Genomic DNA, 15,365 nt, shown 5'->3' on the forward strand with positions numbered 1-15,365 from the left:
ACAGGAGAATTTTTTTAAGGCATTAGTCATATCTTAAATAAACAATTTGACTCCTCAGAGAGGTAAAACCACAAAAGCAAGAATATTGTGAATGCTGAGATCGAGTCCTGCCTGCTGTCAGAGAGGGAGGGCTAAGTCACCAGGGACACAGATAAACTCCCAGTCCCACATCACATTAGAGGCTTTAAACATTCTGTTAATGCTTTACATTAAGGTTGCTGAACTATCAGAACAGGTGTGAAACTATGACCACATGTAAACAAGTGACTAACTGGAGACTCTAAAACAAGTGGGATTCTCATCACAAACAGCTCACTATAATTACTATAGCTACTTGGTATTGCCATTTTAAGTCTCTCAAACAGAATGTTAACTGATTTTCCTTAGGTTTCTGAATGGATTTTGTAGCCTTTTATGCTTTATGGCTGGATTAGTGGTTTTGATCACCTGGATCTGATATGATTAATGTTATGAACTCGCTACATGTCTTCCAGCTTTTGAACTGCTTTCCATAGCTAGTGTCTGGCACCATTAAAGTACTTTGAGATATAAATTATTTATGTAACGCGAAAATTCACTGCGCTGTAACCTCAGATCTTAGCAGTGGGGTAAGCATGACCTCCTATGAGAAAATGCTCAGGAAAGGCTAAAGAACCAAGCTGAGCAAGCAGAGAGCATTGCCGTGCCCCAAAGATTGACTTGCCTTAATGTGCCAAATTCATACCAGAGGAAGTCTGAGGGCACCCTTAGGGTTAATAATTTCTTCTCTAATATGGTGATGTGACATCGTCAGCTGGTTCATACATCCTTTGTGATCAATTACTAGGATTAAAGAAGACTAAATCTTTTTATTCTGGTCCAGGAATGTTAGGCATTAAAAAACATGGGCATGTCAGTAAATTTGGTTATGAAGAGCCTGAACCAGAAACAGCCCATTCATCTTGGGAAGAAGAAAAATTAAAACTTGGAAGTAGGCAGAACTTGAAGCAGTATTTCCCCTCATTTTTCCGTGTTAGCTTTATCTACTCAAGCAGTGTTCTTAACAAGTAAATCAAATGCCACTAATCCTCAAAAAAAGAAATAGCCAAGTGAAATGTTCCAATGCGTGTAGGCACAGACCCAAGCTGGCTTCTCCCACCGGAGTGCAGGGAGGGAATGTCTGTGTAAGGACTCCAGTAAGCACTGGGAAAGAAGCTGTTCGCTTTAAAGTTGGCATATGTACCTGCAGCACCCCTTGCTGGGGCCAAGATATTAGGATGAGGACGTTTTACTCAGTCAACTGTATCGCAAGGCAAAGCACCCTTCATACCAAATCCTTTTCTAATATCATGTTCCCAAAACAAACATTTTTATACAACCTCCTGAAAGATAATTCACCAAAAATACTGGCATGGATGGCCTGCCTGTTTATGTTGGCCACCTTTGTCAGTCTTGCTCCCATCAAGGTGTGCCATGAGAACTGCACTGGAATCAACAGGATGTGTTGTAACAGCATAAGCAAAACAGGAAGAATTTTGGCTTTTAGGATATAATCATGGATTATGGAAATTGTCATTGCCTTCCTTGGGTACAGGGTCAGCCTGTCAATAACTCCAGTATTTCTGTTCCATTTTCATAGAATAGCAGGAAGAAAAACATTACTCAGCATAATTAAGTATGGTAAAATTTCACCCAACGGTTAAAAAAAAAAAAAAAAAAGGAAAAGAAATACAGAACATCAGAGCATTTATGCACACACAACTGAGTGCTCAGGTTACACTCTACGGATGTATTTTCTAAAAATATTTCTCTCTCACACAAGACAAAAAAAAAGCCTGCCCTCGTACATTTAACAGTAGTAATGCTGTAGTGGAGATGGAGATATAACAAAGCAAGGCTTATGGGGAGTGGTGATAGCTTTTATCAGACAGACATAAGCAGGGAAAAAAACCTAAAGAAGCTGCCAGGCAAACACGCTCCTTTTAAGGTCTGAAACTAGAGCTGCAATCACTAATCTTTTGTCTCTGGATGCTCCTGAATCTAATTTCAAAATACCTTCCCCTCTAAACTATTTGGTCCTCTGTGGTTTCCAAAATGAAAAAAGCCTCCTGTGGATACAGTTATCAATCTTTGGTCACTGCAACCAGCATGAAATTCTTAATGCTATTTAGAGAATTAAAGTGGTTCCTAAGACAAAAGAAAAAAAAAAATCAGCCTCTTCTGATTAATGTTAAATTTAATTATTTATCTGTTTGTCCCTCACTGAGCTTCATAAACTAAGTACGAGTAAACCACTGCTTTATAGAGCATTTAGGTATTGTTTGATTTTGAGCCATTTCTAAGTGATTGCTCTATAATTTTTCCTTATTTATTTGGCTCTTGCTGTTGTGTAGCTATTTAGGATGGATTCATCTCAGTTTCATTTCCCAGTAGTGCCACTGGAAGAAAATGATTGCCCTGGGATGAAGGTAAAGGGCTGTGAAAGCCAAATGACATAACATTTCACAGGCAGGCCACGGCATGGTCTGCATCCAGATTAGCAAATGGGCGCTGGAGTCATGGACCCTCTAATCCTGGCCTGCAGGCTGAAGGGCTCTCACCCAGGTATTTAAATCCAAATAGGGTTTAATCATTAGGGTGGAGACTTCTTTATCACTGAACTTCTCTTTGAGATAGGGTAATAGAAACCAAATGTCTTTGATCTCAAGAGGCAATGTGTGCAACACAAGCCATGGTGAAAGGGAAGGAACCTGTCATCTGCCCTCTGAACTCTGAGGGCCTGAAGGCACATAGAAAGAGAAAACTTACTTATTTTCTTCCCCATCTTTTTAAAAGTATATTGTGCCTATGCTTTCAGTTTGAAGACTGATTTGTGGGGTTTTTTAAATTGAATTATTTAAAAAATTGAATTTAAATTGAATCCCTTTGCAGAGGATTTAAAGTCTGTCATGAATAGCAGTGGGGCTGTCCCACAAAATGGAGGGCTGGGGATGAAGCAGTTGATTTGACTCTCAGGCCTGCTGTGGAAATGATTATGGCAATATAAATGCTCTCTACAGGTGCAGTTGCTGAGGTTTTGCAGATTTTGAGGGCCCAGCATCACAGTGTTAGGAGAAGGCACTATATAACCCCATTAGTGTCTGTATATAAAAAGATTTATTAAGTGTACAAGATGCAAAATGTACTCGCTTTTACATAGCTGTTCTACTAGATGTGTTCCCAGATAGACAAGAAGACTTACAGACTATTTACAGGGATACCAACCCTGTATGACAACATAGAGAAAATCACAAAAGTTTGATTCAAAAAGAAATAGTGTTTGTGAAGCTATTGCTATATTTGATGTCTAGAGCTGCCCGTAGTGCTCCAGATAATGCCTGACGTGGTCCTGCCAGTTGCCTACCCAGTGCTGTGCTCCTGCTCTCTCTTGCCTTCTTCACTGCTCACACAGAGGCATGATTTGGCTACGCATTTGTAATCAAAACGGGTTACACAAAAGGCCGGTGGTTTTGTTCAATGTACCTTGAAAAATGTTTTAAGTTCCTTGATATATGAGAAATACTGAAGACAAGTAGATTAGTGACAGCTGTAATAGCAAGTGTGTCTTTTGGTGGAGTAAGAAGGTGCATTAAAGACTCCAAAAGGCTGTCTTTTGTGGTCATCCTTTTCTAGAAGGTGTGTGTAAGGGAATATCTAAAATAGGGAGAGTGAAAATAAATTTTCACACCTTTAGTGAGCACCCTTTACCCTTCAGGCACAGAGCTCAATTAACAGGACAGAAAAGAACTATTCCCATCAAATATTTGCATAGCAGTCAGATAAAAATTATATACCATGCACCTATGAATGGACACACTCATTTGTGAAGCTGTAAGTAATTTGCAATTCCCACAGTTAAAAATACTTCTTCTTTTCTGTGAATCCAAAAAACAGTTTTTGAATATTGACTATACACACACTTCAGTTCAGGACACAGGTATTTGTTTTCATTAAGCCACCCAAAGTTTAATATGCACGTGTTCTTGAATGAAAAAGTTTGCAAATGGTTTTAGGGAAAAAAAAAAAAAAAAAGAAAACCAAACTCTTTCCAGAACTACACTGACATAGAAACTTACAAATAAAAGCTAAGATTTATCCAGAAAATATATTTTCTTTCTGAAATTTTAAAACATAAATCTACACCTTTAAAAACAATATGAGTCATGGCTTGGAGAGAGATTTATAACCAAAAAAAGCTGCCTGGATTCTAATGACCAGAATCTGAAATTCATGTCCAGGGCATAACTCTGACTATTTCTGGGCAAATTTTTGTTTTAATCTCAGTTCACCAAAACCATTTGCAAATGGAGTACTTGTTTTGACTATTTAGATTTAAATACATTTTCAGTTGCTGGAAAGAGATTACATTTTACCATCATTATTCAAGAAAAAAATCATGCTAATGCCAGAGGGAATTTTGCTTAGAGAAGCTTTGGCCATAGTGTCTAATTCAGATATTTGAAACACATTTATTTATTTGTGAAACCTTACAGACGTTATTTAGTTTTGCTTGTTCAGCAAAGCATTTTAGCTGAGCTTTGACTTTTAGACAGAGGCTTCAGGTCTGCTGATTCCCACAGCGTTAAAGCAAAGCGAGCCTGGCATGCCATGTGCTGTTATAACGTCGGATTCTGAGACCCTTTCCTCCAGGTGGCTGAGCTACATAGAAGTTAGATGCAAAATACCACCAAGTGACTTAAAAGAGATGGGCTCCAGGCGTGCTGGAGTCAGTGGAGCACTCACCCACAGTTTTACTTGCTTAACTGATAGAGCTATCTCCAGTGACAGCCAGAAGCCAGACATAATTTTCAAGACTTAATGTGTTTCCGACTTATCTTGATGATCAGTAACTGGCTACAGGCCACAGACAAAGAAAGAATCAGGGGGTCAACAGACAAGATGAGCCTGTTTACTTTCTCAGTGGACTACAAATAGTTGGTATGTACTTGCTGTTTACTTATAGCAGAAACAGCTGGTCTCCTGCCTCCTTATGAAACAGTCTTGAGTCTAGTTATACTCCCTTTTGTTCACAGAGGTTTGGAAATGATTCAGTGTGCTCACCATTTAACCTCGCTTTTTATTTCAATTGGAGGTGCTTGTGACAGACAATGCATGAGTTGGGGACTCAGCTATGATAGAAATTTGATAGAGGGAAAACTGGCATCAGTCCAGTTGCCAAAAGACTGCAAAAACTGCTTAAGTCTAAAAGAAACAGGAGCTTTTCTGCAGAGCAAGAATAGTGCTTGAAATACATGAAACTCCATTTGTCAAATGGTTGTTCTTCCACAGAATTAAATCAGAGCAAAACTAAATCAAAACCCAGTCAAACTGACTGAAAACTAAAAAGAAAAATAGGCAGTATTAGCCAGACCAGCAAACCAATACCAACCAAAAAAAAAAAAAAAAAACAAAACCCACCCAAAACCAAACATAAGTTTAATTTTTTACCTGGGGGAAAACAGAGAAGAGTGGTTTATTACTATTAGCTCTCTGCAGAAGGTGCTCATCTGGTACATGATCAACAGTGTAAAACCCTAAATTCAGACAAATTGTATTTTGCTCTCATGAAAGCTATCATTTGGAATTTGCTTACCCCTGAAGCAAAACCACCATCACTATTGAGCCTGACACACTGCTTATGATTGAAGAGCAAAATTCCACTTTCTTAACAATAGTCATGCCAGCTCTTCTCTCTTCCTTTCAGCCACCTTGAAAGCAAACAGGCTCACACAGCAGCTAACCAATACGGTGATCACTGTAAGGCCCTGCCATGAAGCACACAGGATATGGCCTGAATGCAGTTTTGTGAGCGTGCCACTAGTAAGTCAGCACAAGATTTCAGTTCTTCCCCCAAAATCACTTTACACAACTTGTCCTGCTCTGTAGTGACAAATGTAGTGCTGGGCAGGAGACCTGGATGCTGAATGGGTCAATTAATGTTGCAATGGCAAAGCTCAGAGTTGTATTACTGTGTTAGCTTCTAGCTGATTAGCAGATCATCTAATCTTCCTATGCCCTTTTTCCATCCCTAACTTACTTGGCCTACTTAGGAAATGCTACTTACCCAGTTTTTATACAGTATTCAGCACCCTTCTGCCTTTAGGTGATACTGTTGGAATCTGTGTGTGTATTTACATGCCTCCTTCTCAGTCTTGTAGCACCCGAACACTTCATATTCAAATGCATTTAACTTCCAGCATCCCCCCAACACTGTTAACCAGGACAGTCTATGTGTGGAGGACTACAATGCAGCGGGGTTAAACCTTCAGCAGGAAGCTTGTGGCAGAATCAGAAACTAAGTTTGGGTCACCCAAAACATCAGCTTTCTCTTTCACTATTAAAACAAACTTTCACTTAATCAATTGCCAGCAATAAGGACAGAGCTCAGCATGCCAGAGCAGCGAGCCTTTAACAATTTGCATTACAGATGTGTAAGGAAATAGAGTATTTCTGACCTTTAAAAATTAAAGCAATGCTGAAGCCATCGTGACAGATAAATTAAAGAGGCCTTTTCAAAACCACCTATGACTCTTCCTCTGTTGTTTGCAGATACCATATGTGGCCTAACCGTTTTTTTCATAAAGCAAAGGAAACGTTATGAAATAAATCCTGCCCGGCAGAGTAAGGATGTTGGTCCAGCAGAACTGTCATCAGAGTGAGGACTGCCTCTCTGCAGCCTCCCTTTGCAACTTGGGGAGCACGGTTACAAGCTTTGATCCTTGTCCAAGAGCCTTGCATCTCTGCAATTAGACTCCAGATAAAAATGACTCCAGCCAAATATTGCAACAAATGTTTAGATTAAAGCCCCAAATCCCTACATCTGCTAGTTTGCTCTCAAACATCTACTTTCTTTGAAGAAAAATTCAGTCCCATTTCTTACTGGGGTCTGATGGGTGGCTCCTGGTTAATCTCTGTCTGTCTCCCTGGTAACAGTCAAAGGAGACGACACCAGAGGTGGGCAGGGAGCGAGCCTCCGGCCACTGCTCCTGTTATCAGGGTCCATCAGCAGGTGACCATTGCTCATATCCAGGAACAATAAATACAGCCCATGTCTAAGGGAACAACCACACAGCTTTCTTCAGAAGCCTCAAAGATCATTAGCTGGACTCCAGATTTCGAGACGGAAGTTTCTCTAAACCCTCAGGTCTTATATTTTATGCTGCCTGCTCAAAATATATGCAGACACTGCACTTCTCATGATAGCTTGCTAAACTAATAATTTTTTTCATTTTAGACAGTCTTTATTCAAGCAATCTCTACACACGTATATCACTACGATTAGAAATACTGTGCCCCCGCCAGCTTTTGTGCAATCTGAATGTTTAGCTGGTGTGGCAACAGTAAATCACAGTTTACTGTGTTCCCAAAACCAAGCTGTGTGTATATTTGCCTGATGTTTTCTTCCACACCATGTCAATGAGCAGCTGAGCATTTGCAAAAAAGGAGAATCTATGGCACAGCAACACGGGTGCTGAAGCTCACGCTTCTGCTGAGGAGCCAACACCTGACTGACCCAAAGCACTCTCCAAGCAACGGCAATCTACTTTGCATGTTGATTTTTAATAACTGTTCTGCAAGACTCCTGCTAAAAATGATAAATGATAATGACTTCCTGTCAAACCAAGTTTCAAGGTAGCATCTGCTCATGAAGAACATCAAAATAATTAAGCCTAAACAGAAACACAGCCAAAGTCCTTCCCTTGCTTAAAAGTGGCTTGTGAGTGTAGCAAAAAGAAGTGTTGAATTAGTAAATCCCTTAGTAAATGATGACACTAAAAATGGCAAAGGGTAAAGAATTTGACTCAGTTAACATCTTGAACCCAGTGACTGTCAGAAGAGAGAGGAGTAGGAAGCTCCCATAAACAGTGCTCTTTCCTGACAGAAGAGGGGTAACAAAAGTGACTGAAATACGGATAATGCTTTGGCTTCAGATCCAGCCTTAAAACTGATGCAGTCATAGGTGTCCAGCAAAGACATCTGTGCACATTTTGTTCTCAGAGCTGGTGATAATTCCTCAGCTCTCCAGTGAGTTTCATCATTCCTGACAAACATGTAAAGTCTTGCTGTTCCCTGAGTGAATAGCTACTTTGGTCAAAATGGCAAGAAAAGAAGAAACAGAAGCAAAGCAGATGACTTGCTATTCTCCTGATGGCAAAACCATGGAGTTTCCTCCACACTCTGATCTGCTGAGGCCTTAACTCTCCTGTGTGGTTGGATCTCAGCCTTCAAAGATACCACTGTACTCACATGGAGAAAAATTGTTTTCTTCAGCACTACAAAATGAATGAAAGTCAGCTTGCCAAAAGCAAAACATCTAAAGATAGCTGGCCTTCTCTGAGACACATCTGAAGCAAGGCACTCCAAGGGAAGGGGCAGAGCAAGCCCCCTCGGCAGCACCACAGGACTGTTCTTGCAGAGCAGTACCAGCATAGCTAGCGACTCAGTAACCCCTCATTATCCGGCGTAACAGAGTCAACTTGGGGTTTAGGATCAGTCAAGTTTTCCTGTAGGTTGCGAGACAGTCACAGAGAAAAACATCTAAATAATCGAGAGAACAAATACTCTTTCTTATTATGTGTTTTATATCGCTTAGAAATTTGCATGTCAAGGCCAGGTTGGGCAGGGCTTTGAGCAACCTGATCTAGTGGAAGGTGTCCCTGCCCATGGCAGAGGGGGTGGAATGAGGTGATCTATAAGGTCCCTTCTAATCCAAACCGTTTTATGATTCTATGTAATACCATGCCCCACATGCAACGGAAGGGCTTCCTTCACCAGAGGTCTTGCCACCTACTTTCAGAGAGCAATCAGATGAGGAAAGTATTACAAAAGAATACTATTAGGGCCAGAGAGGAATGTGATTAATTTCATAAAATTATGAGGTGACTCGGTAAAGGCATCAGCAATGTGGATGGATGCAGAAGGCTGCTGGATAAGGGGGCTACTCATATATGGAGCCCAGTTTCACTCCAGTTGCTCAATGCCAAACTGACGCTCAGGTGAGAGGCGTCAGGGTGCCCGCAAGATCTCGGGAGCCTGTGTGAGCTGAGCTGTGCACACTGGGCAGCTGAGCCTGTGCGTGGGAGGCCAGGGTCACGGCTTCGCTCTGAGCGCACCCGAGAGCCAGGTGGTACCGGGGAGCTGCGCAAAGGGGCGGCGCGCTCGGCTTGGCGTGCGCGTCTGCCTGCTCCCTGTGCTGAGCAGCTTCGTGCCGTCGTTTCGTTGCAAAATGGTAGCAAGAGCATCTATGTGAAAGTGTGCCCCCAGGGATACCTGCACAGATTTAGCAAGAGCAGGATTTATACTGAGTTTTAGTAAGGCTCTTCAACTTATGGAATACATGGAGCACCTGGCAAAGGGATGCCACCATCAGGTTTAAATCTGCCTGGTTAGGTACTCAGTTCCTCTGCTTTGAAGTGAGGTAACAGATACAGAGAAACCACATTTATTGGAAAAAACACAGACCTAGTAACAAAACATGAAAGAAAAATTGACAATTCTTTTAAATATGTATTTAGTTCCTAGAACCTTGCATGCTGTCATTTTTTTCTGACTTATTTAAACAGATCCTGTAATTTTCCCAGTAGCTCAGAGTAGAGACAGCTAAGGAGGAATCAGTGGTTTGTCACTGATTTCAAAGATGCTAGGATTAATAATATAATATTTAGGTACAAACAGGTAAATGATATGTAGCACATTGTCTAAATGTGCTACATCTAGGTAAAAGCACAAAAAGCTGCTGTTTCTGAAAAATGTATGTCAACCATCAGTAATACTAGCTGATACACTATTATGAACATACTCATTTTAGCCTAATAATCAAGCCAGATATTTTACAGTAGAACAACCTACTCATTAATATTTAAGCATTTCTGCTAATAGATCATGTAATAAGAAATTGAAATAAAAATTAGCACCCATAACTAATTGGAAAAATGTTTTCAACCTAAAAATTTCCAAAAAATGTTTTGTTCAGATCTTCAATTCTTTTAACTAATAATCTGACTTTTCATAGTAGGCAAACTACCCATTACTCAGACCCTCTGTCACCTTCTGATTCCCCAACTTCTCTAGAGCGAAGAGCTGTTTATCAGTAGTCTAGTAAGAACAGTAATGAAGTAGTCAGTAATTCTGTTAACTTTTAACTTAAGAAATTTAATACTATTTTTTGCGCTACAAAAAAAAGTACACATCAGGTGTCATTTTCTTTCATACAGCTTCATGTAACTATAATTTATTAATAAATAGGTGGTATGCTGCATTATTTGAACAATTTTAAGTGTAGACAGGCTCATCTGAAATAATAAAAATGTTTCTCCATATGTGTAACTACCTTTTTCACTCTGAATAAATACCGATAGCCACAACGGTCCTACAATATTAAATCCACCGCTGAACTTCAATAAATGAAAGATGCAAGTTCTGTAGCCATCTGGTAGGCACATATTGCAATCAGTAAAACAATTCTGTCTTTTCAGGTGTCTATCAAAACTAATAGGACCTTTAGCATGTCACAGGATAGGGATCCAAATTTCCAGACAAAATACTTGGTTAATAGCAGGAGACTGTCTCTTTTATAGCACTTGACCAAAGAAAGTACCTCTTCTACATTGTAAAACAGTGGAAGAGACATGGGCAATTAGCACAAGCAAAACATTTTCACTTGATAAGTCAATCTGGGCTCTTTTTTCTGCCCTGTCAGCAGTGTCTGAAAACAAAGGAGACACAGCAGCCCCAGGAGACAGCTTGTCTGCTCAACCTTTTTTTCTGAGGGATCTCTTAATTTGTTTTAGAAAGCACATAGCAAACCTTCTAGGTGTCAAAATTTAATATGCCACATAGCACGCTGCAGGAACTGACACCATGGGACACGTGAAAAGCTATAGCAAATCGGCGTCTTTAGGGAACATACTTCTATACCTTGCCTCCACCTCCCTGGTTATCACAACAATTCTTTGAATAGGCAGTAAGACCTGGTCTTGTCTTGAGTGATTTGATAAGCAGTTGATAACCAATGGTTTATTAAGCTCTTGGAGTATATAAACCACAAAGATTTCAGTGTGCCCCTGCACTTGGGGGTTTTGACAGCTCCCTGCTCAGCAGCCCAGGAATCACTGGAAGATGTTCATGACTGTGAAAATACTTGTTTTTGCTCTGAGTGGATTCCTAAGAACAGCAACAGGCTTTGACATTGGATTATCCACGAAATGTGTAGTGATACCCAAGGAGATGGACATGTGCCACAAAATTGGGTACTCCGAAATGAGGCTTCCCAACCTGATGGGACAGACAAGCATGGCAGAGGTTATCCTAAAATCCACCACCTGGCAGCACCTTACGCACACTGACTGTCACCCTTACGTGAGGACATTCCTGTGCTCCCTGTTTGCACCCATCTGTTTAGACACGTAAGTACCACAGCACAGTAAAAAGCTCCAGCCTTTATTTGCCAGAACAGGGATCAAATGAAATGCATGTTTATCATAATCTAAAGGTGTGCTCCACTTTATCTGAAATAATCCCGTTAACCTTTTCATACTCATTGGAAAGAAAAGTACTGAAAACATGTTCCACTTCAACTTTAGCTTGCTTTGGGGAAATGAATGCTGTTGTAAAAAAAATACTATGTTTTATTTTGTTACATTTGAAACTCTATTCTTGTTAATTTAGGGTTGAAGCACCTCTTATGAATAGAATCAGGTTCTTGCTGAAGCTTTTCTCGGGTTGTAATAAAAGCATTTTTGAAACTGTGACTTAATCCTGTAAACACAGTCCAGTCCATGTACAGATCACTTGCATAGTTTGCACAGCTGCTGCTTCTAGAACAACATTATTGTTGAAGGATGTTAAATATCAGCAAAGATTATGGAATTTGCACAGAAACCACTGTTGCAATAGTTTCTGTTATCACTGAGTGAGTTTAACTGACTCAGCCTGGGATTTCCCCCCCGCGACAGGTTTATCCATCCTTGTAGGAGTATGTGCATTGCCGTCCGTGAGAGCTGTGCCCCTGTGCTCGCCTGCCACGGACACCCCTGGCCTGACACTCTGAACTGTGACCGATTCCCTGCGGACGAGGACATGTGCCTGGCATCTCTTACAAAGGAATATAAATACTTGCACAAAGGTAGCTGGAAGACGGCAGAGGGAGGGGTGGCCGTACTCTGTGTTCCTGGGAATAAAGGAGGTACAAGAGACACCATTCCCAGACAGTCTGTGGTTTTGTAAATGGGGTTGTGTCTGTTGCTACTGCTTCACCCTGTTCATACAGATGGCAGGGAAAAGCACTTGTACTTCCAGTGTAAACTGCAGCAGACCTCAGATGGTATAAATCAGCATTGCTTCAAAAAAAAAAAAAAAAAGTGTAATCTATGCTTAAATAGTGGAGGAAAGCGACTATCACCCCACACAGCTATGGGCAGTATCATATCCACGACTGTACACTATGTTTGATTTGAGTTCTCTTTATAGACTTATCAATGGCCCTTATCACAGATAAATTTACATATACAATGAATTGGTTCTCAGATCAGTTTAGAAAAGTTGGGATGATTTATTCTCTGATTTTCCTTAGGGGAATCTGAGTTACCATTACATTAATGTTCAGATCTTCAGATGCACTCGGGCTTATTAACTTCTGAAGAAAACACTAGGAATCAGTTGCTGCTATCACACACAAATTCATATATTCACAACCCTAGTGCAGCTGCACCCAGAGTCACTGATTTAATCAGCCACTCAACCCCTTTCCCACCCACCGTAGCCATATTAAAAATAATACTGCATTTGTTACTGTATTTGATGCTGATAATCAAGTTTGTCAGTCTGAACAAGGACAGAATGCACATGGAAAATGAAATTCCTTTTCATCCCTAGCCATGTTTTTAGAGAAGTGTGTAGACTTTTTACGTTATAACTGACCAACAGTGTATTTTCTCTGTCATAGCCGTGGTTAAACAGTGAACACTCAGCTTTAACAGCAGAAAGTTAAAAAAAAATATTCTAAAAGATAATGATGAGACTTTGTCATTTCTTACCAGTCCTACCAAAGCCTGCCTGCCAGACGTGTCCAGCAGTGGAGGAATTTTTTACACACAAAAGAGTTCTTGAAGTTTTCTGTGACAGTAACTTTGGTAAGTCCTTGCTAATGCAGCTGCTCTTAAAGTCTAACAACTCTCCTTCTAAAAAGCTTTCAAATTAGAATTACAGTAAGTGACAGTTTCTGCTGGGATTTCAAAGGATTATGAGTTTAGCTGCTGACAACTTTAGGTTGTTTTTCAGAATATATTCTTACGAATCAAAACATAAGGAGGATTTATTTTGCATGAAATATTTATTAATGATCTAGTTTACAACCAAATAGCTCTTCTGTTATTGTCTAGTTGTCTACATTGTAGTAGAACATGCTTTATGGAAAACATTTCTGACAAAATCAGACAAATAAGCAGGTTTGCCTTTTATTAGTGGTTAAACCCAAAGTAAAGCTTTGGTGTTTTACCAGTGAATAGTGTGTCCTTGTTATTTGTGTGCATGAGTTTTTCGTGATATATTGATACATAGCTTACTGAGAAGGAGACTCAGAATATCACCAGTAAAAGAGATTCTTATCTCATGTTGTCTTATTGCAGTGACAGGCAGTACTTTTGAGTTTGCCCTAGAAACTTCCTAGAAAGCTCTTTGACGTCAGTGCAGACTCCTGGCGACTTTGACTGGTGTTAGATCAAGTGGTATAGAGAAATTTCATGCTAAAAAGTGTTGAGGGAGTCAAGTGGGGTAGGTAGATGCCTACAATGAAAAGGGAATATATCTAAAAGGGTGATATCAGCAAGCATTACAAGCTATTTTTGTTGAGGGGTTCCTGCCATGGACAAAGTGAGTTTCAGAACTGCTTGGGCAAGTTGGGCAGCCCGTGATACAGGAGTAACACCAACAGCTTACAATACCTAATTATCCAAAAAGTCTGACATACATGGTGATGGTAAAAATACATTACTCACTTTTGTGAAAATATTTTTTCCTAGTTGCCTAATTCCATTAAAAAAATATTTACTACATAACCTTTATTTTTATTTATTTATTTTAAAAATGTATACTGCTGCTTGAGAAGGCCTTGCCATACTCTATCAGCATAAATTATGACAGTATTTTTAAGGAATCATCCTGCTTTCACTGGTAGTGTTTCTTTCTGTATTTGAGTAAATGGAGTGGCTTACGTGTTTCCTTTTTTTCCCTTAGCAGTAAAAGTAAAGCTGTCCAAGAAGAGAACAGTATTTGGTGACCAAGAGTATAACATTGAATGCCAAGTGGAATTCATTACCCAGGGCTCACTCTTGCCTTATGAAACTCAGAGTATGATACAACAGTGGCTGCTTATCAATGAAAACTGTACACAGAGGATGACTCCTACTCATCGTCCCATGGTGTATCTCCTTGTGGGGAATATTGAAGAGGGCATCATTTTAGTAAACCAGGTTTATCGTTGGCAGAGGAGGGACTCCCAGCTGACTTTGGCCACTCAGAAGTGGAGACACCATAAATGCTTGTAAATATTTATCATATTATTTGTAAAACATTATTACACTTCTCATGCCAAACCTATCTTGTAAATAGGAATGTATTATAAATGGAATGTAAAGTCTTAATTTCCTTTTAAACTGTATTATAAATTGAATTTAAATCCCAGTGTTATCAGGCCTCCTTTCTGTGCTGTTACAGCTATTCACATCAAATTTGAATTTGTCCACCTATGTATAATTGTTTTTTTGAGTTATTGCAAAAAAATTTTGTAATATGTACAAAGACTGGCATAAAGCAGTTTTAATCCAGCTGACTACCTTTAATGTATTTTTCTATACCACCTACTCTGCCATTTTCTCCAGTCACCTAAACTTTGCTTAATGTTTCATTAATCTGGCTTATTTTCTCCCATTAAAATATTTTAAAAGAAGGCAGCCCTCTGCTGGTCGCTTTTGCTGCAGTCACAGTGGAATAAATAGGAATATGTAACTGTAAACACTATTTGGTTGGCCTCAGCCACAAGAAGATCTGATTACTGGACATCATTTTACTATGACAAATCTGACACAGTCTCAGTGGTAACACCTGAGAGCATAGGCTAAAAGCAGGTTTGGGAACTTTTTGCTCTTGTGTGACCATCTTGAATGTAACACGGTTCAACTGGAATTTAAATCAGGTCCCTGCTACTGAAAAGTCCCTTTTCATTTTCAGACACATTACAAAAGCTAACATACAAATTTTAGCAGTTGTCTAAGTGGTCAGCAGGGAACTAATAGAGGTATAACATTTGAGAAATGCGAAATATTACAGTGGCCACATGATTAGCATCTTCA

At 39.8% G+C, this 15,365-nt stretch overlaps 1 protein-coding gene across 1 annotated transcript; it reads left to right on the top strand.

The window, feature by feature from the left end:
* Positions 1–11,136: 11,136 nt before the first annotated feature.
* LOC104367913 (secreted frizzled-related protein 2-like) lies at positions 11,137–14,561 on the top strand. Its single transcript, XM_042792788.1, has 4 exons — positions 11,137–11,423; positions 11,973–12,142; positions 13,056–13,148; positions 14,251–14,561. Exons 1-4 carry the CDS (start codon positions 11,137–11,139, stop codon positions 14,559–14,561), a joined length of 861 nt encoding a protein of 286 aa, XP_042648722.1.
* Positions 14,562–15,365: the final 804 nt, after the last annotated feature.

Source organism: Tyto alba, unplaced genomic scaffold (assembly GCF_018691265.1).
Source record: "Tyto alba isolate M040663 unplaced genomic scaffold, T.alba_DEE_v4.0 Super-Scaffold_2, whole genome shotgun sequence".
Classification (NCBI taxonomy): domain Eukaryota; kingdom Metazoa; phylum Chordata; class Aves; order Strigiformes; family Tytonidae; genus Tyto; species Tyto alba.